Here is a 24,684-nt window from a genome sequence, read left to right on the forward strand (position 1 = left end):
ATTTCAAAGAAAAGAAAAAGACAGCAAGCGTATGTTCAGATGTACCTCAATTCCTTAAAACGCCAAATTCTTTCCTTTTGTTTGGAAATGAAATTGTATTCTAGGATTTCAATGGACACTGTACTAAAATAGAATGTGTATGGTAGTGTATTGTGGTGTTTTGTCTAAAAGCAATCCCGTAACGTTCCAGTTTTAGCACAATGCATTTGGTTTCTGGTTCAAAGATTACTTCATAAATAAACCCAATCTTGAAACAAATCTTTGACAACATACAAAAACATGAGACAAAGATCATATAAATACCTCAAAATATTCAATAAACAAGATTAAAGGTCGGATATTTTTAACAATGTACAGAAGCTAAAGTGCGAAGATGAAATAGTGGGGAGAACTTGAGCACACAGAAAACAAACATCTCAGTGTTGTAAAGACAAAACATTAAGAATACATTTCATAAAAAAAGCCTTAAAAATGACATACATACAGTAGACCCCCGGGATACAACAGCTACACTTTCATGTTTTCACTTTGCGATTTAAAAAATATGTTTTTGGCCCCTCTTAACAGCATTTTCATGACAAATCCCAAAAATGTTTCTGTATTTGTGGTTTTGACATATCTAAGATGTCTGTCTGCTTTTGGTGGACATCATATTAGATGCTGGTCTGCTATTGCTTGATAGAATCATGAAAATGCAACTATGCTTTTGGCTGAACAACTTCCCATAATGCTTTTCTCTTCATTCAGTTTAAAATCTTGTGCACTTTGTAGAACTAAGCGAGTAGACGATGAAATACTGTTTATTTTTCTGCATTTAATCTCTATGGGTCCCAAGCTTGCAGTGACGCCAAGTGAGAAAGAAAAAAAAATGATGACCATGGAAACGAATCTTGCGATTACGTAGGAACATGAAGAGGACATACGCATGGCTAAGTTGCATGGCCGTAAACAATGAAGGCCATTGTTAAAAAGTAAAAACAAAATCTACTAAAGACGTGACGATCCTAGCAAATGGGAGTTTCTAAATTAGTATTCATTTAAATCCACCATCTCTTCCACCCTCTGCATCCACCCACTAACTCCATTGTACCAGCTCGTGACGTCACAACGAAGGTGAATTCAAACAAAAAAATACTTCACATATACTGCATATTTATTTATCCTGTTTTTAATCATATACACAAGTGGTTGGCACATTCGCCTGATACGAGAAAGGTCATCGGTTTGAGACCGAGTGGACACATGTTGGTCTGTAGAGGGATGGGCCCCACCAGGCTGTACTTGCCCAAGAAACACCACAGGAAATAGTGCCTCATACGATCACAACGGTGAAGGGATCCAACCAACCAAAGCAACGAACACAATAGTACTTTATATTTAGTTGTTTTTGTGTTTATATCTGGGGTACCAGCTTTCTATCCTCGGCTTTACAGACATTTCCCTTTCAATCAGAAGAGATTTTTATCGTATCCCAGGGTTCTAATGTATTCCCGAGATGCGTCACATGTGCTTTATTAATGAAATAGCAAATCCCCCCATGATGTGTCACGACATCATTCATACTATCAGAGTCCAATATACTGTATATACTGGCCTACTTGTATACAAACACTGCTTTTATTGTCATTTTATGTACAAAAATATGCTATTTGATAATGAAAGATTCATAAATAACCTGCAAGTATTATTGTTGCCAGAAAATGCACCAATCAGCTCACAAGAATTTCACAATATAATTAGCGTGTGTAGAAACTAGGGATGCACCGAAAACCTTTCACGAGGAAATGACCAAAATTGCATTCAGTTTTGGCAGAAAGAAAAAAATAAAAGTCTTCCGAAAATGAGGCGAGCCATGGGAAGCTGGCTTGCACTAGGGGATGAGTTTGTGCATGACAGTTCATTTTGCACGCATGGAGAAAGGAGATGGATGTCAAGAACTCTGCTAAGTTTTTACCTACAAGACATTTGTCCCTTTATCCGTTTTTTGTCAGTAGCTATCCAGACTTTGGCTAAGGTTTCCATGCCAACATCTCAGAGCAAACTTAGGAAAGTTTATTTGTTTAATTCGAAAACACATACTTTGTGCGTGACATTCTGTTTGAGAATGGTACCTACTATTACATGAATATGCGAGCATTCCTCATTTGTTGTATTAGACTCCACAGACTACCGCACCATCATCATCAATTCGCTTCTGCTCCAGTTTTCTTGTCACAATTTACAAAATGTTAATTAAAAAGGAGAAAGACTGTTTTAAAATGAACTTGCTTGTTTTATTTCCATGACATCTCAGCAGTTGTATTTGATCTGTTGCACTTTGTAGTCCCATATATATATATATATATATATATATATATATATATAAATATATATGATTTAAATAAGCAAAAATACAAAGTATTATACAAATATCTATTTTTTTAAATACTCCTGGGTAGAATACTTTATTTATTTCCCATAACTTGAGCGTCACCCAGAGGGGGCTGACATATTTGTCCGCCATCTTGCTGCTACAGGTACCCAAAATCCCCAAGCCAGAAAAAAATTTGGGTCACTTCTAATCTCCCTGGTTTGTAGTCTTCCTTGTTATTTTCTGTACTCGTTTTTGTCTGCATGACACGATGCAGTGACATCTAGTGGTGAAATCATACACACTGTCCATTTAAAGCATATGAATGGCTTTTGGGGGAGGTTTATATGAGTTTAATAAAAGTATTTAAAATTAACAGCTAGTGATATGACGGGCAATTATTTATAATTTTATATTGTGTATTTTCTTAGCAAGTCGGTGACAAATGCATTTTTGAAGTAATAATAACGACAAAATTAAGAAAAGACAAAAATATTATTTATATTACATTTTTATCATCATTATATTATTTCAGTGTTGCTTCTTCTGTATTTTGTACCCAAAAACCTTCATTTCGGTGCATCCCTATTAGTAACTGAAAAACACATAACATAACATGAAAGACAGTCAAGTTCAGTTCCTGAAAATCACCCCCAAAGTTTTCAAGACGGCAGGCACTTGAACAAGTCTCTTTAAAGTGTGGTTCCTCCTCCGCCCGTCCTCACGATTCCATCTCGTCCCTGTCGAACGAGGGCGGCTCGAAGCTGACCACCTCTTCATACGTCAACCCTATCGAACGGGAAGGAAATCCAAATCAAATTCGTTTTTTGGTTCCTAGACTCCACAGAAAGCGCCCGCTTACTTTTCCACTCCTCGATTTCCAACTCCCGGCTCTCGAAGCTCTGGTCGTACGGCTCCGCTTCGGGTTCGTCGTCCGGGTCGTGATATTGGGCGAAGTACGGGTGAGCTAGGGCCTCCGAAGCAGTGATGCGTTTGTCCGTGTCCAGTACCAGCATTTTCTCCAGCAGGTCTACAGCTGCACAAAAGGAAGATGGACATAAAGTTATTAAAGGTCAAATTCAAGCACTTTCAAGGCAAACTTTTCCAGTACTTTCAAGGGAAGAAATTCAGCGGCGATTAAAGGAAAGTTTGGCTTTGAGGACTGATATAAAATCGTTCTCTAAACAGAGCTGTTCCCTTGGGTGCGACCAGTAGGGGGCAATGACACTTCACACGTCAACGCCAAAATAACAAGCCACCAGAGCATGCGTGTTGGCAGCATTTTGACGCACTTAAAAAAAAAAAGAAATCTTCAATTTTTGCTTGGTCTATTGAGTCAGACTGCCAAGAAACATGGCAATGGCAACAGTTTAAAGCATTTTCAAACACTTCAAGCATTTACCTGACCTTGAAAACACAACATTAAAATACAATAATTTTCAAGGATTTCAAGCACCCGTACGAACCCTACTTAGAATCAAGCTGAAGCGTATGTCTTACTTAAACCGCTAGCAAGGAGTAGCTACATATATGGCCAGTATAAAAATTGAAGAACAAAGCAGAATATGTCAAGCTTTGGGATCTTGAATCATGACTGATAACAAAAGCAGCGAGCCATAGCCTGCAGTCAAGGTTACATGAGTGACTAGAGAAGGAAACTAGTGAAAAAGAGAAGATAGCATGCACACGGAGCCTGTATTACAGGTCAGCAACGTTTAATTGCAGGACCAATGCCAAAAGTGATGGGAGATAGCCTGAAGCCAAGTGGATAACAAGAATAGCTGAGGAAAACAGTGGAAAGAAGAGGAAGATGACAAGCATCGGATGGTTGAATCACAGAATTCGCTGAAATTAGCCGTGCAAGGTGAGTGACAATGAAGGACGAAGCTTGAGCAGCTAACAATAAAAAAACATCTAGCCACAGGCCACCAAAGTGACTAACTTGAGTGGCTAGAGAAGGAAACTGTTGTGTGATGAGTGACCACTTAGTGCGAAAGCACCACCAAGACGAGCTACCTTGGCGCAATGGTCATTTAGCTTCCATCGTAGGAACATGTCAGCTTCATCTAAGTTGTGTCATATAATTACAAAAGTCCTGTTTATACATGTGTTTTTGCATATCATTTTACTCAATAGTGTTTTATATAAATCAACGCAAAAAATATTTTGACACCACTAGAGGTCGCTAGATAATACACAGTGGGGCTTTAATTCATTCACCATTAAGGTAAAGTGATATCGTACAATAATGCCTGAAATTCCAAATGCATATCCCACATTTTTATCCATTCCATATTTGTCAAAGACACAGAACCCCTCATGCCCCCCTTAAAGCAGGTAGGTGCCTTGCATGGCTGTCGCCGCTACCGGTGTGTGAGTGTGTACGTGAATGGGTAAGTGTAAAGTACATTGTAAAGCGCTTTGGGAGGTCTTTAGTGACTTGAAAAGCGCTATAGAAATGCAGACCAGTGATTATTTTCTTTTCTATTTTGGACAAACTTATTCATGCTGTGCACGTTAATCATTTTATTACACTGGCTTAATGCAGTGTGATAAGAAAAAGGCCACTAGGGGGCCTCACTGAACCATAAAAATACTTGGGAAGGGGCTATTTACTTACCAAGCGGGTTGGCACCAATGAACACATCTGCAAAGTTTCTTTTGGGCATGTGGGCAAGGGAGTTGATGTAGTTCCTCGCCTTTAAGAATAAATAGAAAAAACAGGCCGGGCATAAGTTGTTCTCATAAATTATTGGATTACTAATGTCCAAGTTTTCTGTGGGAAGTCTCACCTCGTGGCTGGGCATCCTGCTTATGAGCGAGGCTGGAGGCGTCCCAGTCAGACGCATTATCTGCTGTAACTGGTTTATATCTGATGTTCATGAGTTAAAGATAATACTTATAGTTCATTTGATGGACTCGTTTTCAATATTCTCGGTTTTCCTTAAATTGTCAGATGGGTTAATGGTCAGAAGATTTTGAATGAAAACATGAGGATTTTTAATGTACACCGAATGTTTTTACAGCACTTTGAGTTAAAATCCGTTGCCTGAAAAGTGCTATACAATTCAAGTCAAGTCATGTTTATTTGTTTGGTCCTTAATCACAAGGAGTCTCAAAGGGCTACACAGACTATTGCAAACTACAGACTATTATGACACCATCCCTTGATCTAAAACCTACACGAGGGCAAGGAAAAACTCAAAAAACCTCAAGTCAAGTCATGTTTGTGTGTGACGCCCTTAATCACAAGGAGTCTGAAAAGGCTGCACAGACTATTGCAAACAACAGACTATTATTACACCATACATGAGGGCAAGGAAAAACTCAAAAACCTCAACATGAGGAAAATGAAGAAACCTTGAAAAGGGACATGAGGTCATCCCCCTTCCAGGATGACCAGGCTGCAATCACAAGAAATTCACAGACATGTCAACATGAAATATACAAATACATTCTTGTTATTCCTACTCATGTATTATTATTAATAATTATTATTATGGACCCGTGTCTAAAATGAAATATTAATATACAAGTGCAAATCATTTTCATCAACATATTTATCAACTTTTATTGTGTTAGAATGTTGTGAAATAATAACTATTTATTTTTATCATAATTTTAGTTGTGTGTTTGAAATAAAGACTTGATTAAGATATAAATAAGATTAAAAATAATTTTAATCCACATTTATTTATCTACTTATATTATTCTTAAATTAGAAGTATTTTTATTATCATTGTCAGAAATAAACACTTGATAAAAACAGATACGTATATTTGTAATCTACATTTGTGTATTTATTTTAATTCATCATTACTAAATTGTACTAACATTATTATTAAGATTATAGGGCCTCTCTGAATAAATGATTACTATAATTAAATATAAAATAATAGTCATCATTTTAATCCACATTCATCCAAGTATTTATTTTTATTATTTGCATTCATATAGATAGAGAGATAGATGATACTTTATTCATCCTCGTAGGGAAATTCACAATAATACATGTTAAACATGCATTTCAGGTGGATTGGCCGGTTTAAATTGTCCCTAGGTGTGAATGAGCGAATGAGTTGTCTGTCCCTGTGTGCCCTGCGATTGGCTGGCAACCAGTTCAGGGTGTCCCCTGCCCACTGCCCGGAGATGGCTGGGATGGGCTCCAGCCCCCCCGCGACCCTAATAAGGATAAGCGGTATGGCTAATGAGATGAGATGAGACATGTTAAAAATACATGTTATTAGTTATAAACCTCATTAATTTCTAGATATGTTTATATATTTTTTTTGCTTTATATGTATGAGATATTGTTTTGATTTCCATTTGTACTTTTAATTCGGGTTGGGAAGATTATTTTCAGATACATTTTAGTTTATATATCTTGGGATCTTTAAACCACAAACGTGCAGTGCACCACAGAGCCAACAGAGAGCGCTGCTGAGTCATTGAGAACATCGTACTCAAAATAAAGAGGATACGATCAGTGCCAGGGAAAAGTGTTCGTCCGGTGAGGAGTTCAGCCATGATGCAGCCTACAGACCAGATATCCACTAAAACAAAACAAATGATTGGCAACACGGACTTATTTACAAAAATTTCAAATCGAGTTTGATGCAGAAATAGAATGCCATAATATATATGACTCTGCACAATACTATTGCATAAAAATGAGTATTTACCAGTCATATTGTAATGCATCCAGTTTAGCATGATCTCCGGGGCCCGGTACCAGCGAGTGGCCACGTAACCGGTCATTTCGTCGTCCGTGTGCCGGGCCAGACCGAAATCCAGGATCTGAGGGAGCAAAACATTTGAGTTATGTTTTTAAATCTAGAAATAAGCTCTAAAATTGGCATCAATAATAACTATTTGGAAAAAAATAATTAGAGATACATAATAAAAATAATCCTCTTATGGTTAAGATCCTACCCCTCAGATAGGACGCACTGTGTTAGATATGGTGAAATGACATCTGAGCCCTTTAGTGTTACCTGTGGTGTTCCGCAGGGTTCAGTACTCGGCCCCCTTTTCAGCATTTACATGCTTCCATTGGGTGATATAATTCGCAAGTATAAAATCAGTTTCCATTGCTATGCAGATGATACTTATATCTTCAGATGGAGGAATCTGCCACACAAAAACTGGAAATTTGGAGGCCTGTCTCACTGAGATAAAAGAATGGATGTCACTCAACTTTTTGCGCCTAACTCTGAAAAGAAATGTTAATTATTGGTCCATCTAAAGGCCGTGACTTGTTCTCAAAAACGGCTCTGAACATCGACAAATGTAATATCACCCAGAGTGACTCAGTCAAAATGTAGGTATCATATTTGACCCCGATCCGTCCTTTCAAACACACGTTAAGAATATTACTAGAACAGCTTTTTTCCATCTTCGCAACATTGCTAAAATTCGCCCTATGCTGTCTCAGCCAGATGCGGAGATTCTAATTCACGCGTTTGTTACCCCCCGTCTCGATGACTGAAATGCACTACTCTACGGTCTCCCCAAGACCAAAATCAAGTGCCTGGTACAACATGCTGCAGCGAGGCTTTTAACAAAGACAAGAAAGTTTAACCACATCACCCCGATTTTAGCTAACCCGCATTGGCTCCCTGTTACCTTAAGATTTGATTTTGAGGTTCTGTTGGTATTATACAAAAACCTGCACGGACTTTTCCCCGTCATACCTTTCAGATTTAATTTCCATCGGTCTGGCCATCGCTCTGAAAACGCTGGTCTACTAGTGATACCAAGAGCCAAGAAGAAATCCGCATGTTCGAGAGCGTTCTCCATTCGGGCCCCGGTGCTGTGGAATGCTCTTCCCCCTGAAATTCGATCTGCACCCTCTGTGGAACTGTTTAAATCTAAGCTTAAAACACACTTCTATTCTATAGCATATGAATAACCTATATTTTACGTTGACAAAATCTGTGAATTATTTGTTAACATCCATGGCAGCCTGGTCATCCTGGTCTTTGAGTTTTTCCTTGCCCCCATATCGGTTTTAGATCAGGGGATGATGTCATAAGAGTCTGTGGTTTGCAATAATCTGTGGTCTGTGCAGCCCTTTGAGACTTTGTGATTAAGGGTATCACAGATAAACATGATTTGACATGACTAGATACACATACCTTCAACTCGCAGTCTTCGTTCACAGCCAGATTGCTGGGTTTTAAATCCTGGGGAGAAAAAAAAAACACGTTAAATCGTCATTACAAAAAAATACAGAAAACCAGGAATTTTGCGATTGCGCTCAACGTTTTTAAACCTTTCCACTAGCCGTGTAGTATCAGATTCGTATGCATTAGGTGAAATGTGACGCTTCAGAAGTGGTTATGCAACAGCACTTACCCGATGGATGATGTCCGCAGAATGGATGTACTGCAAGAGGAGGAAATGAGAACATCAAGTTTAGAATTCTATGCCTGACATATATTTATTGTAAACCTCGTATAGAAAGACAAAAATGCGACCTGAACGTCACGACAAAAGTTTAAAAATAACGCGTTTGACCATGATTTTATAATAGAAAATACATCAAAACAAGATTTTCTTGGCTGTTTGTGACCTTAAAGGGACAATGTGTAATAACTCATCACTAAAGGCCGTTGTTGCTTTAAGTGAAGAACAGTTGCAACAGAACATTGGAAGAAGACACACTACAAAAGCCTAAAGGATACAACTTTGCTGGAGCCAAGTGGTTAACAGTGGCTAGAGAAGGAAAAAGAGAAAAAAACTGAAATAAGTGACATTCTCTTGCATGACCAAAAAGGAGGGGCGAGTGACACTGAAGGATGAAGCAGGAGAAGCTAAAAGTAACAATAGCGGCTATCGGTAAGCATAACCTGTAGCAGAGTGGCTAAAATAAGTGACTAGAGAAGGAAACAGAGGGGAGAAACACCCTTTACCTTAATCACAGAACTCCTTGAAATCCGCTTGCATGACCAAAAAAGGAAGGTGGGTGGAACTGAAGGAAAAAGCAGGTGCAGCTAACAATAGTGGCTAACTGCCAGGACCAAAGTGACTAAAATGAGTTTCTAGAGAAGAAAACAGTAGAAAAAGGCAGAATAAAGGGACTCGAGGACGTTCGGTTACATGAGCAGCAGTGGAAGCCGACTGACACTAAAAGGCTGAAGCACATAACAATATAAAAAAAGGCATGCCATAGCCTGCAGCCAAGAGTCTAACATGGGCGGCTCGAGAAAGAAACAAGAGGGGAAAAAAAAACACCATATGCCCGAATCACGGAACTTAGTGACATTTGCTTGCATGACCAACTGTGAAACTACAACTGTGACACGAAAGGACAAAGCAATAGCAGCTAACAATAACAATACCAGTGAGCCATGGCCTGTAGCCATGCGACTAACATGAGTGGCTGGATAGGGAAACAGTGAAAAAAGTGAAAGAATCACAGGACTCTGAAACGAATACGTTTAGGGCTCAGATGTGCATCAAGAGGCCGCTAAGTGCTAAAAGCACCAACGGGAAGCAGACTTCACAAAATGGTCATCTGGGCTTCCGTAGTAGTTTTAAGTTATATAATTGCAAACTTGTAAACAAGGCTAAGAATTACACACTGTCACTTTAAAAGTCATTTAGTGTCATACATTAAATCAAAGTAACACTGACCGACCTTTAAGCCTCTGAGAATCTGGTAGATGAGGAACTGGACGTGATCGTCCGTCAACTTCTGACATTTGACGATGTTGTTGAGGTCGGCCCCCATTAAGTGCGTCACCAAATAGCTGCAAAACACAACACTTCTTACAGGATTCGTACATCTTTTTCATGGCCAAATTCAAGCACTTTTTAAGCGCTTCCCAAGCCAATATTCCAATTCCTCCAGCATCTTGGTCTCTCCACCTGCCCTCTTGGGTGCGACCCGTAGGGGGCAATGATGCTTTACATGAGAACGCCATACCAAGTAATGCCAGTTGCCGTTAGTCACAAAGCCACCAGGTCAGCCGGGTGTCATTTTTAAGAAGACTTGAAATAGTTTTCCCCATTTGATGCGTGGTCCATCAAAAGACACGGACAGAGAAAGAGACAAAGAGGGAAAAAAAGAGAAAAAGAGAGACAGAGAGGGTGAAAGAGAGATAGAGTGTGAGAGAAAAGGGGATGGAGGGAGAGAGAGAAAGAGAGAAAGAAATACAATTACAGTGTCTTTGTGAGAGGCACCTGGCTTTGGCAGCATCAAGTGGACATATTTCAACCTGCAGGTTGTTTTTCTCGTGCACTTCCCTCAGCATTGTCTCTCGGGGCGGATTCAGTCCCTTAGCAAGCCTGATCCGGCTCACGGGCCGCCTGTTTGACACCCCTGCACTAAAGGGTCAGTTTGCTTCTGTTAGCGTTTTCTAGCTAAAACTGTCTTATAAAAGATCGACTATTCCAATTGAGGTTTTTCCGCGTTTGTAGTTAGTGCTAATAAACCAAAGTAGCAATGGTTATGACATTAGCAAAAAGGATCAACAAAGTAAGTACAGTTTTAGCTAGCTAATTGTGATGCTAGTTGTTCATGCTAAAGATATTCTCACCTGAAATCACTAACATTAGAAAAGGGATGAACAATAGGGATCAACTTTGAAAATAAAGTTCGTAGAGGTTTTTTAACGATGCTAGTCACAATAACTACCATCTCTAGCTTATTAAAGTTTTTTAATTCACTCAATTGAAAATCATATCAAAAGAGGGTGACCCATTAACATGTCCAAATACTATATTTGAAAAAGTATTTAGGACAAATACAGTTTTGCTCTAGCTGCGATGCTAGTTGCTAATGCTAGCGCGAATAGTGTTTTGTTTTTTAAATCTTTATTTTAGTTCGCTTAGCTGAAATCAGTAATTCAGATACAAAGAAGATAATTGAAAATAGAATAATGTATGTATAAAGATAAATAATGGTTGTTCCATGTATAACTATAGCTATCTCCTCGCAATGCTAGTCGCTAATGCTAGCGTCACTCATCTTTTAAGATCAATACACACGTACAAAAAGCTATAATGACAAACAAGCTGGGTTTGCTGCATGTAACACTAGCTCCTTGCAATGCTAGCAGCGCTAATCTTAGCATCACTAGTGCTTTAATGTAGATATTTTTTTCACACCCTGAACTGGTTGCCAGTCAGTCGCAGGGCACACGGAGGGAATATTCAAACCGGCCAATTAACCTGACATGTGTGTTTTTGGGATGTGGGAGGGAACCGGAGTGCCCGGAGGAAACCCATGCAAGCACGGGGAGAACATGCAAATTCCACACAGAAAGGTTTGATCCCATGACCTCAGAACTGTGCCAAACACGTGGCAACCACTGCGCTGCCGTGCTGCCTCTATCAAGGCTTATGATTTTTGAAATAAACGCACACTAAATGCTCTCTCCAGCCGCTACAGGACAGTGTTGACTTTGCATAGCTTGTTGTGTTGGTTCAGGTGTAAAACTGCATTCTCTCAACTGCTAAAATATACCAGTTAACAGAAATCTCTACTGTTTTTAAAGCATTTTGTTCGTCCGAATATTTAATTAAAACCATATATCGATTAAATTTGTTAAAATATGCAGAAAAAGATGGTTTCCTTTTGAGAAACGTACACAAAGGAATAGGATAACCGGATATATGGATTCATGAATGGATTGCATAGTAGTCAGCGCGTTTTCAAGCAGACAGAGCTTGCGTGTCAGAGACCCAGAACGCGCAACAAGCTTCGTCTCTCGTACCCGTGACGTAACCTTGTGTACACATTCTCGGGCTGCCAGATGGCGGTTGCCACGGAAACAAGAGTGCATCTGCTTGACCTACATTCACCTACGAACATTACACGCCAGATATAAAGTACCCCGCTCTGGAAAAGAAATTAAAAAAATGGACTTACACATCGCTGAACTCCTGCAAGCTCGTCGCTGGGGTGAAGACATCCAACAGGCCGATGACCTGTGCAAGGAGAACATCAGAAAGAGGATAAAGATCATGTTTACGCACATCATATAGAGTTTTTTCTATATCCTGCTCGAACGAGTACGTCAGAAAAATGAGGTCTGCCGAACAAGACTACTGTCAGGAAGGAGCGATTGTTCTTAGCCCGATAATTACCGCGCATGTTTATTTTTAGGCGTCAAAGTGGAATGCGAATCGACACCGGGAAACATAACAACGTCGGGGAATGCAACAGGCGAAACGCCGACTTGTTGTCTAAAAATAATACCCTTGCTTGGGGAGAAGTGAAGGAATAACCCCGGGTTACTTTCTTCAAATCAGTAACATTAGAACAATAAACATACAAAAATTAATTTTGGAAAGGAACAATGTATATAAAGAGAAATGCCGCTATTGGTGTGTGAGTGTGTGTGAATGGGTAAGTGTGAAGCACATTGTAAAGTGCTTTGGGAGGTCTTCATTGCCCTGAAAGCGCTATATAAATGCAGATCATTTACCATTTATAGCTGTGGTGTCCAAACTACGGCCCGGTCAGTTTTTATTGGCCCGCAGCAAATTCTAAAAATATAGTTGAATATGGCCCGCACATGGCGCTTGAGCTCAACTCTGTTGCACTTCACAGTTTTAACACTAGATGGAGCCAATATTGGAAAAGGTGCTTCTCTACCCATGCATTTGAGATCCCCTGGACTGGAAAACATTGGAATTGTGTTTTCTTTGCTTATTTAATGAACCTTCTTGTCATTCATTTGAACTGTCGAGAACATTGAGAGGCGCTAGCTATAAATTTTATAGCTAGCGCCTCTCGATGGTAAAGCTAACACTGTTTTTGCTGTCCCAAGACTTGCAGCGATGCCAAAGGGAGAAGCAAGAATGTGATGACAATGGAAACAAAGCTTGAGGAAACAAATAGGGGAATGCATAAGCCAGTGTCTGAAATAACGTCTGGCCGGACGCCCGGGACATGCATTTTTTACGTTTGGCGTACAACTCAAAAAAGTTCTGCGCCCGGGAAAAAATAGTATTTTTTTTTCTTTTTTTCAAATCAAAATTTTGCTTTATTCCGATTTCAAAATCGAGAAATTCTTGCTTTGATGTTCGGTCAAAAATTCGGAGTTCAAACGCCGGTACGCTAGGGTGCGTAGCTGAGCGGCGTATGGGTGTTTTAGCCCCTAATTATGCCTCCGAAGAAGGTCGGTGCAAGCAGGACAGGTGAAAAAAGACAGTTTGTTAGTACAACTATTGCCTTTAAGAAAGACAGAATAGCTAAATATGAAGGAGGTGGGCGAGTGTCTGATCTTGCTAGTGAATACAGCATGGCTAAATCTACGATCAGTACGATACTAAATAAGTAGGCTGTGAAATCGAGTGATGCGGCTAAGGAAGTTAGCAAGCAACTGCCACAAGTTTTGGAAGAGGTTGAATAACTTTTGATGATTTTTCTCTCCCGACCGTCCACCACAAAGGTAAGAAATCCTATTCATAATCCTTTTTTTATTTTTACACGTTCAAGTTAGCGTAATCTTTAGTACGGAAGATTACGCTAACGCGAACGTACGATTAGCCTGGGTTAGCTTCATGTTTACGTTCATGGTAAACATTTAGGGTGTTGGAGCGGATTAAAACGATTTTACATTACTTTTAATGGGAAAAACGTCCACCACAAAGGTAAAAAATCCTATTCATAATCCTTTTTTTATTTTTACACGTTCATGTTAGCGTAATCTTTCGTACGGAAGATTACGCTAACGCGAACGTACGATTAGCCTGGGTTAGCTTCATGTTTACGTTCATGGTAAACATTCAGGGTGTTGGAGCGGATTAAAACGATTTTACATTGCTTTTAATGGGAAAAACGATTTCGGTGATTGACCAAATCGGTTTTCGAACAGGGTTCTGGAACGGATTATGGTCGAGAACCGAGGTTCCACTGTACATGCAATGAATGTTATAAGTAGATTTATAATAAACTTAATTTTAAAGTGTTGTTCTGTTATAAATTAAAATTATCAATCTTTAATACTTTGCAACAGTGGTTATTTTTTGCGATGAGTCGTCTTATCATGTTTCAAGTTGCGAAAAACGGGGCAGGCGACTTTATGGCTGTGCAGGCAACTTATCAGAGTTGCCTGCCCCGCTAACTTTTTGTCGTGAGTTTCAGACACTGCATAAGCCAAATAATTACAAAAATTAAAAAATGTATAAAGAATTGGTTATGATAACACTTTAAAATCTAGAAAAAAAATCAAAAAAAGGAGTAAGTCATACAAGGATACCCATACATGAACCCCCCCCCCCATCCAAAAAAAACAACATAAGCTTTAAATTCTGGGCCCACCCACTCAGACCACCCTCACATGGGATTGGTTGACAACAGCAGACACAACTTATACCCAATTGGTTCATTCCAGCTATCCATAAGTGAGAACCCGGGGTGTCTCCCGGCAACAGCGGGGGAGGGAGGCAGAATTTCCCGACTGTTTGCATAACAAAAGCTAAATCTGTTGAATATAGGATCCACGTGGAAAAATGAAATCCCAAGTGTAATGTAATTACACGGCAACATTAATGTTAATAAGACACTGTGGTATGTATTTTACATTCTGTAGTGGACGTCATATTATTACTACTTTTCGTTAGAATAAACAAATTAATATTCCACTAGCAGATAATAATACCCATTTTATCTCATATTATATAATTTAGTTGCTCATTATTTTTCTCATTTTATTTTAAACTTTTTTTCTAGAAAAAAAATTGCATGAGCAAATAAATTTGGCTTGCTTAAATATATTTATTCTGAAAAATGTTCAACTAAATCGTAAAATAAGAAAATAAAATATTTGATCTGAAATCTGAATCATAACATATTAAAACGAAAAAGATTAAGATTAAGTTATGAATGTTAATATGTACTTATTCATAATTAATCTACAAATGGTATGGAGAACCATAAATAAAGTGAAAATATTAAGAAATATAAAATTAAATGAATTACAAAAAGGCCAACAAATCTAAATAACCGGAAATGAATTAAAAAAAAGGTTGAATTCAGTATTAAATCAGTTAAAAAAATATTTATTTTAACCTTATGTATGCATTTTTTCTACCAATCTTATTTTTTGTACTGTGTTGTATTTGTACAGAATGTTTTTTTCTATGTTTCTTTATCATAAAGAAAAAAACAGTACAAGTTTATTATATTAGTAAATAGTATATTGTTTCAATTTCTTAGTCATTTTGGTATCTATTTTCGTATGTGTTTGTTTATTTATTTATGGCTATTTATTTACTTTAATACTGTATATTTGTGTTATTTTGTGTTATTTATTTTTTAATTAATTGATTTTAATTTTTGATTTTTGTTTGGTTGCAGTATTTTAATTTCTAATTGTAATTTTGCCTTATTTTTGTCATTCAAATTAATATCACAAAGAGTCTCTAAGGGCTGCACAGACCATAGATGATTGCAAACTACAGACTATTATGACACCATCCCCTGATATAAAACAACCTGACCGCAGGGAAAAACCCAAAAACCTCAAGATGAGGAAAATGAAGAAACATTGAGAAGGGACCGCAGATGAGGTCATCCCCCTTCCAGGATGAACACATTAATAATCTTTATATTAAAATTGGGTAATTTAGTATTTTGATGACTCAATTATCACATTAAAAAATGCAGATGGAACGCTTCACAATAAGGTTTATCAAACAATCCAGACAACAAGATTACATTTGTGTTATACGTCGAAGTGTCCTTGGGCAAGACACTGAATCCCTAATGCCCCCATTAAGCAGGTAGGCGCCTTGCATGGCTGCATGGCCGCTATTGGTGTGTGAGTGTGTGTGTGTGAATGGGTTAGTGTGAAGCACATTGTCAAACGCTTTGGGAGGTCTTCATTGACTTGAAAAGCGCTATAGAAATGTAGACCAATTACCATTTAATGGATGGATATTTGCTCGATACGTACGTTCTCATGCTTCATGTGTTTAAGCAGCCGCAGCTCTCTGTAGGTCCTCTTTGCATGGATGATTGATTGGAAAGGTCGGGACAACTTCTTCACAGCTACCTTTAAGCTCGTCTTCACGTCAAACGCCGAACTGAAAGGTACACAGTAGTAGAATGTTTTGTTTTTTAAATGTTAACTACCTTCAAAATATAAGTAACAACATATTGAAACCCTTTGTTTTTTGTGTTTGATGAGAACCAGAACCCAGCTGGAACATGCAAAAATCTAAAATAGCTGCGATCTCATTCTTTTTCAGGACACCACTTGCAGCAATAGTCAACCAAGGATAACGGATAACAACCGAGAATGGACTTGTTCATTTTAAACGCATAACAGGGAAAAAAAAGCCACAACACATGACACGAATTTGCTCTCTCTGCAACGGTCAACTGGGGATAATGAATCGCAGCCCAAACAGTGCAGTTCAATTTCAGCCACTCTCTGGGCAACTGCTCACAGCAATAGTTGACCGGGGGTAATATATCACGGCCACAACGATGCATTTTATTTTAGATATGCAATACGCAACATGCCTTCAGACAAAGAAAGCAACAATGTTTAATGGGGGATAATGGTTCACAGCTGAATGGGTGAGGTTCATTCTACGTAAAAAGAATGCGATAAAAAGCCGCCACACACAATACATATTTACTCTCTTGACCCCTGCTCTCAGAAATAGTCAATTGGGGATAATGGATCACGGCCAAAACTGTGCAGCTCATTGAAGGCAGGCCCCAATGGAACGCTATAGTGGCCCGGACAAAATACAAAACACACTCTGCCCAAACCTGCTCTTTAACAACAGGCGGCTGGGGATAATGGATCGCAGCCACAACTGTGCATTTAAAAAAACCAGATACATCTTTATTAAATTATTGAGAAACATTATAGATAACAAACAAAACCAAATATCTGAGACAATCAAGATAATAAATAACAGAAGATATATATAAAAAAAGGTTTTCCCTTTCAACAAACGCGAGATAAAGGAGTTGAATTGTCTTAATGGTCATTGATAACACCGTAGTAAAACATGCTATGCAATGAAATTAGACATAGCACTCCAGGGTAAACATGTAAAAAAAACTTTAAAGATAAAAAATGGTGAAAGACATTTAGGGTTAAAGGCAAAAAACAATACTTACACCGTAGTGCTTAGGGACGGGAAGAACTTAAAATAATAAAAAAGTGCTGCCAAGCCACAGAACAAACATAACGAGCCTAGACAAACAAAATCCAATTAGTGCGTCATAAACAGCGGGAGTAATAACGCGACGGCCATAAAAATGTATAAAACGGCAATAGAGAGTTCGAGTGACGGAAAACAAGGATGCTCCAAATCATTAGGTATAATTCCTAAAGAGACAGTGCTTAATAATTCACTAGTGGTTGTTGTAGTTTAGAACGTTCAAAATTCCAGATTTTCTCCAAGGAACCGTGTTGAAATGTATGAGAATTTTCAAAAGAATTTTTGTTTTACATTTGTACGAGTAAAAACACAAATGATAAATGCCTTACCATTAATACTCCTCGTACTTTGATTGTTAGCATTAGCATTGTATTGTAAACAATACAAAATTCAAGCACCGACTGCTCTACAGTCGGTGCTTGAATTTTATTTTTTGTTAAAGGTGGAATCAATTAAAACTCATAACAATGCAAGCAAAAATGTTGCTTAAAAACCTATTAAAGGAACCGAGTGCATTATATGACCACCAGATGTCAATGTATTGTGCAATCAAAAACAATTGCTAAAAAAAGCACACGTAAGAATCCGAGGTAGGGAGTCAAAGTGACCAAACCGCACCATTTCCCCAGCCATTTTGGGTATCCGTAGCAGCATGATGCCCGACAATTGTGTCAGCTTCCTCCAGGTGAGGCTCATGTTATGGCAAGTACCTAAAAAATGTATATTGATATGGACGTTCATATATTATTGCTTATTTTCTAATCAATATTTTTTTTAATGAATTAAGTTTTCTACCGAAAGGAACTGCTAAATTATAGACACGGTCCTTTTACATGAGCAAGGAGGAATTTTAGCCAGCGACAAGAAATGGAAGCTACTGTTAATATCCACAACAAAAAAAATCTAGCCAGCTGGAAAAGAGCTAATAGCTGAAGTTGGTCAGAGCTGGTGTAAGTGGTTAACTTTGGCAACTAAAGGAAAAAGCTACTAAAATCAACCTATTTCAATTTAGGTCATTCCTTATCATTTAAAATGATTTTAAAATATTGTTATAACTTTGTTCATTGAGCCTTACAGCATTTACACACAAATTTTAATTTAGCTCCATGGCGGCGAAACAAAAACACTGACAGTAAAATGAACTTACAATGATTGGTGCTGGTAATATCATCCCTTTATGACAGGAACTAACAGAACTGGTGCGACAATAAAGAAGGTTCAACGCTTACAGAAGGTAATTAAACAGAAGCGGAACAAGCTGTTCCCTACATCGGATACACGTTGCCAAGTTCCACATTTTTTTGGATAAGTGCGCGACAGGTTTTTCGGTTATCAAATTGATAACGACCAAAATAAGACATCAAAAGTTACCAGCGCGACAGAAAATAAATGAGGTGACGGTTGCTTGAGTTAATCTTGTATATTTATCGTATTAATATTTGTAATATTCTTGTATGTATACGTGTACGTAGTTTCTTAGTTTCTATTTTTACGCTTGCAACTGTGTGGACAGCTAAGTAAGAATTTCGTTATGCGGGGAAACCAGGTTCTTAACCGTGCATAGGACAAACACTTTGAATTGAATCAAAGCTGTGCTATAATAGTTGATCAGACGAAACAACTTTCTAGAGCAGGGCTCTCAAACCCTTTTCAAGCTGAGAGCTACTTTTTGTTACTTCTTAGCGCAAAGGGCACCAAGTTTGATTTGCATTTCTGAAATGACAACTTATCGTGTACTACTGACTCTGTTGTTACCATGTTGCAACCAGGTTAATTATTGGGAAAAAGAAAGAGAAAGAAAGAGATGGTAAAAAAGATGAAAAAAGAGGGAGAGGAAGAGAGACAGAGACAAAGAGAAAGAAGATCGTGAGATCAAGAGAGAAAGAAAGGGAGAAAAAGAGAGGAAAATAGAAAAAGAAAGAGAGGGAGATGGTGGGAACAACAGGAAGAGATACAGAAAGAAAGGGAGAAAAGGAAGAACGGGAGAGTAAGAGAAAGAAAGGGAGAGGGAGGAAGAGAGAAAGAAAGAATGAGAAAGAACAGAACAAGAGAGAGAGAGACTGAAAGGAAGAAAGAAAGCAAGAGTGAGAGAGAAAGAAAGAGATAGTAAAAACGATGACAAAAAGAGACAGGGAGAGCGAGAGAGAAATAGAGAGAGAGCGAGAGAGAGACAGAGACCAAGACAAAGATAAAGAAGATCGGGAGAGCAAGAGAGAAAGAAAGGGAGAAAAAGGGAGGAAGAGATTTAAATAGAAAAAAGAGAGGGAGATGAGGGGGAACAACAGGAAGAGATACAGAAAGAATAAGAGAAAATGAAGAACGGGAGAGCGAAAGAAAGAAAGGGAGAGAGAGAGGAAGAGAGAGAAAAAAATGAGAAAAGAAGAACAAGAGAGAGACAGAAAGGAAGAAAGAAAGAAAGCAAGAGTAAGAGAGAGAAAGAAAGAGGAAGAGAACAAAAGAGATAAAAAGAATGAGAAATAAAAAGAGAAAAGAGATGGAAAGGAGAACGAAAGAGAAAAAGAAAGGTATAAAGAAAAAGGAGAGGAAGAGAGAAAGAAGGAGAGGAAGAGAGAAAGAAAGATAAACAGGAGAATAGGGAATAAAAAAGCGAGAAAGAGAACAAGAGCAACAGAGCAAGAAAGAGAATAAGAAAGACGGAAAGAGAAGAAAAAGAGGGAAAAGGAAATGAAAGAGAGCAAGAAAAAAAGAGAAAACGATAAAGAAGTAGGAAGTAGGGTTGAATTGACTTAGTCAACCACTAAAAAAAATATAATTTTACTAGAAAATCTTGATAACACATCATTGGTGAACTGCTTCTAGAACAGGTCTGTGGACACCTCAGCTGTCCTCAGGGGGCACCACGTTAGAAACCCCTGTTCTATAGAGATTCAAAGGATTTATGCCCCTCATTCGAGTATATTTTGATCTTCTGTCGCACGATATTGTTATGTTGCCACCCTACCTCTCTGTCATGTGCGCGAGGCACTGAGACCTTGGCCATATTCAGTCGCTTGGCTTAGGATGATGCTTTAAGGAGTACATAAACTTATGTTTTCTAAATAAGTGATACTTTTTTCAGCCAACTCACGGGCGCCATTCAAAATTGGAACATTTGTATTACGTTTAGAAGTATTTTCACGACAAACACACTCATAATTATCCTCACATTCTGCAATATCTATGACAGTTATCCTAGTTATCCTATTACTGGCAAATGAAGTAAGTAACATTTGATTGAGAAGTTTTAGTCTCTCCAACGCAGGTAGCCCAGGAGGTAAAGCGGTCGTCTTGGAATCAAGACGTCGCAGGTTTGATTCCCGGCTCCTCCGTGTTATATGTTGAAGTGTCCTCGGGCAAGACACTGAATCCCTAGTGCGTAGCAGCGTCAGCCATGAATAGACACTATCGGTGTGTGAGTGTGTGTGAATGGGAAAGTGTGAAGCACATTGTAAAGCACTTTGGGAGGTCTTTGTTGACTTGAAAAGTGCTATATAAATGCAGACCATTTAGACCAATGGTTCCCAAACTTTTGCAGGCTGGCGCCCCCTACAACTATTTATTACTCTTTAACATTTCAATTGTTAACTTGCGTAAATAAAAAGTGTTACCTCTAATCGATAATGCAGTTTTGGGGTTGGACACTTGTTTTTCTCCTGGCTGGGTTCATATTTGTTGCTGCCGCGGCTCGTGGTTATCTTGGCTGCTTACTGCCATTTTTTTCTCGCCGATCGCTCCCGGTTCTTCCTAAATAGCAGCCGGCTACCCTGCCGTGTCCCTGCTGGTTTAGCCCATGTTAGCTCTGTTATTTTTGCCAGTTCGCACCATTTTGGCTGCACGCCATCTGTTGTACCATTGCCACACCCACCTGCGACACAACAACTACCATGACTTAAAACACTCAAAATATAATTCACTTGTTAACATGTAAACCAATAGGGTAACTGGCTTGCTAGGGTGCTGGTGTGCTTCGCATGACGTCGGAGCTCAGGAAGTCAAAGAAGAGACCGACTGTCTTCAAAATGATTTATCTTTTAAATAAATCGGTGTAAACCAATAACATATATTTATATAATTTATATATATTATGCAAAAAACATGTATTGTTTTCTCACATTTTGTACGTTTTAGAAATTGGGAATCCCTTTAAGTCGTTTGTTACATGTTTATCTTGGAATTCACAATGTTCCCAGTTCTAATTTTGCAACGTGGGCGTTGTTATCAATAACAATAAACACTATTGTAATAATCTCGTTGTAAACAATGTACACTAAATTGTAGCCAATGACTGTAAAAGCAATTCTGATTTCAAAAGGCTGATTAAACAAACCGTCTATGCAGTACGATAGCATAGTGGGTTTTAACAAACTTTTTTAACACAAACACACTACATCACACTCATAGTGGATTTCGCTGGAAGGTGACATCATCGACAAGTGCACCCGAGCCCATGTCTAGAACCCCAAAAAAGAGCATGGCAGATTTAGTGATGACTAAGTTGTGCGCCTCACCTCGGGACAGTGAGTCACGCCAGTACTACAAAGAATGACATCATTCTAGAGTCATCACCCAGCTTTTTTCCCTTTATTTTCCTATTCACTGTGCACAAGGGGGCCCTACTTCACTTTACTGCAAAGCACGTGACTTTCTAGTGCTCTGCAGGACTGTGCTGCACCCAACTGGAAAATGCATAATGCATGCATGTTGAAAAAATTTGAAAATCGTGCATGTTCGAGGTCGGAACCGCGGTTTTGGACTGAAGAACAGGACGTACCCAGGCATCGTGCATGCACGGGCACGTTTGCGTTGCAAGAGTGGAACTAGGAACATTGAGGAAAACAAGAACGGGATGGGGAAAATGGTAAATAAAGGAAAGGTATGCGCTCACCAAACAGAACCGTAAGCACCGGAACCGACAGGAGACAGGTTCTGGTAGCGTTCCGGGACCTCCCACATTGTTTTGTTGAGCTCCTGTCGATAGAAAGTGGGTCTTTCGTGCGACATCGCTGCGGAATTTCGGGGGGAGAGGAAGGAAACAAGGCAGCGGAAACTTGTTCCTCTTCTCCCCGTGTAGTGACCGCGAAAACCGGACCGGGTTCGCTGGTGATGACGCTATTTGCGGAGGTAGCAAAAAATGGCTTCCGGATAAAACTCAAAAACCCCGCGAGGACTTCCTCGGTGGGGACGGCTTCCTCGTGGATATGAATTGAATTTGGGTGGGAAAATGTTCGTCTGTGTTATTCGGCTTCCTTGGATGTTCTGCGAAGCATGCGGAAACGTGAGCGAGTACTGTATTTGTCTTGGTCCTCAGCGCGCTCCCGAACTGCGGTCTCGCGAGAGCTCTGACGTAATCGCGAGAGCAGGGGGGAGATCCCTTTCGAAGCGCGAAATTCCCAGTCAGTCACCACGAATAATATTTTTTTTTTCTTTTTACAAATTTTTAAGGACCTACATTGATATGTAATTGTATTTATTTTTTAATATCTTATCTACTTTTGTTTATTTTTACTTGACCTTACTATCGTATATTTGTTAATATTATTTTCCCCATTATTATAGTATTTTTACTTCTATTTTCTAATTATATTACAATTATTTATTTGTGTTATCATTATATGGCTTAAATTTTTGACTAGTTTACTTTTTCACTATCATATTTTTAACTTTTTACCCGTATAGTAATCGTTTAGTACAGTACTAGCAACACACTCATGCTAGTGTAGTTCTAGTAGTACTACTCCTGGTACGTACCATTCAAACTACTGTGTCTACTACTACACCCAGCAGGTTTTTTTTTCTTGAGATTATTTTGGTTTGAACAAATTTATTGACACTAATAACAGAAAACAATCATGACAATCTCAACAGCAATTAAGCACATTCACAATATTATATTCCAATATGACGTTTTTAACAGCAAACACAATGTGATGTTTGAACAACCCTTCTCGAAAATCTTATTAGCAATCAAGCATATTCACAATTTCATTATATAACTGTAACGGGTGTAATAATAACTTTTGTTTTATTGAAATTCCTGCTGAAATATGTGTATAGTTTTTGGTAAATGTCCTGCAATGCTGAGTTCAACAGTGCCATCTGCTGGTATGGGGTGGGGTCTGGTTTTGGCTTCTAACATGTGACCAGGAGGCGGGGTTTGTTGTTAGTCTTACCAGAGAGAACTACAAAGGTAAGACATATCTTTTGGTGCTCCACAAAAGAAGTTAATTTTAAACATTATAACCCCAGCTGACAAATCTCTCACCATGCATAGTAATGTGATTGATATTGTCAAGCTGTTTAGGTTTATTTTCGTTTTGTTTCTGTTTTACTAAATATTAATTCCCCTTGTAGAGATCAAAGAGATCAGACCCAGCAGAAAAAGCTAATGTTGTGACTCATCCATTTGCAGGTAAATTGTACCCATTTTTATACTCATTATTGTTTTTATTCCTATTTTCTCATATACATTAAAAAAGGATGATGTTGGTTAAAATTCAGACTAAAGAAAAACATGTTGAATTCATTGTAAACGTTAAAAATCCACTATACGATCTCTTGTTAAAAGTATCTTGTTAAAATGTAAAGATGTAAAAATGTATTGTGATATTCTAAAATGTATTTTCTGTAAAGTGAAAAGAAAGCTCTTTGATATGCTTTGTTGTTAGTCTTACCAGAGAGAACTACAAAGAGATCAAAGAGATCAGACCCAGCAGAAAAAGCTAATGTTGTGACTCATCCATTTAATAATAATAATAATAATAATTTCCTTGTATTGTCATTCTGTGTAACAATGTACACAGAACGAAATGTCGATTACACCTGACCCGTTGTAGCGAGCCGATGCAGCCGCAGCCAACAGAGGGCGCCGCCGACCACTTTTTAAGTCTTAGGAATGACTCGGCCGGGGCGCGAACCACCGACCTCCCAGTCTCAAAGCGGGCGCCTTACCATCTAGGCTACTGAGCTGGTGTTTGCAGAAACTGAAATAATAAAAACCTCATCATCCAGTCCAGCGTGAAAGTGGATCTTTGGTGGGACACGTACACCGCGGTTACATAACATCTTTGTTAGTGTCCAGGTACTACTCCCAGTAGGTACTACTCCTAGTACGTACTATTCAAACTACTGCGTCTATTACTACTCCCAGCACGTACTATTCAAACAACTGCGTCTACTACTACTACCAGTACGTA

At 38.6% G+C, this 24,684-nt stretch overlaps 1 protein-coding gene across 2 annotated transcripts in view; it reads right to left on the bottom strand.

Annotated features, from left to right (window-relative positions):
- mapk14b (mitogen-activated protein kinase 14b) overlaps positions 1 to 22,823 on the bottom strand; it is a 22,903-nt gene extending 80 nt beyond the window's left edge. The window contains exons 1-12 of one of the 2 annotated variants that reach the window (XM_088337839.1): positions 22,377 to 22,819; positions 16,264 to 16,393; positions 12,228 to 12,286; positions 9,993 to 10,104; positions 8,708 to 8,737; positions 8,488 to 8,535; positions 7,033 to 7,147; positions 6,832 to 6,903; positions 5,143 to 5,222; positions 4,971 to 5,049; positions 3,213 to 3,386; positions 1 to 3,139 (exon numbers count right to left, since the gene is read on the bottom strand). The exon at positions 1 to 3,139 is cut by the window's left edge and continues 80 nt beyond it. In XM_088337839.1, coding sequence (XP_088193965.1) covers positions 3,072 to 3,139; positions 3,213 to 3,386; positions 4,971 to 5,049; positions 5,143 to 5,222; positions 6,832 to 6,903; positions 7,033 to 7,147; positions 8,488 to 8,535; positions 8,708 to 8,737; positions 9,993 to 10,104; positions 12,228 to 12,286; positions 16,264 to 16,393; positions 22,377 to 22,492 — 1,083 coding nt within the window. In that variant the 5' untranslated portion in view covers positions 22,493 to 22,819 and the 3' untranslated portion in view covers positions 1 to 3,071. Of the gene's footprint in view, positions 3,140 to 3,212; positions 3,387 to 4,970; positions 5,050 to 5,142; positions 5,223 to 6,831; positions 7,148 to 8,487; positions 8,536 to 8,707; positions 8,738 to 9,992; positions 10,105 to 12,227; positions 12,287 to 16,263; positions 16,394 to 22,376 lie in introns of both variants that reach the window. The other variant, XM_088337838.1, reaches the window with a different exon arrangement.
- Between the last annotated feature and the right edge of the window lie 1,861 nt (positions 22,824 to 24,684).

Source organism: Urocampus carinirostris, chromosome 6 (genome assembly GCF_059441175.1).
Source record: "Urocampus carinirostris isolate Australia breed hairy pipefish chromosome 6, RoL_Ucar_1.0, whole genome shotgun sequence".
NCBI lineage: Eukaryota > Metazoa > Chordata > Actinopteri > Syngnathiformes > Syngnathidae > Urocampus > Urocampus carinirostris.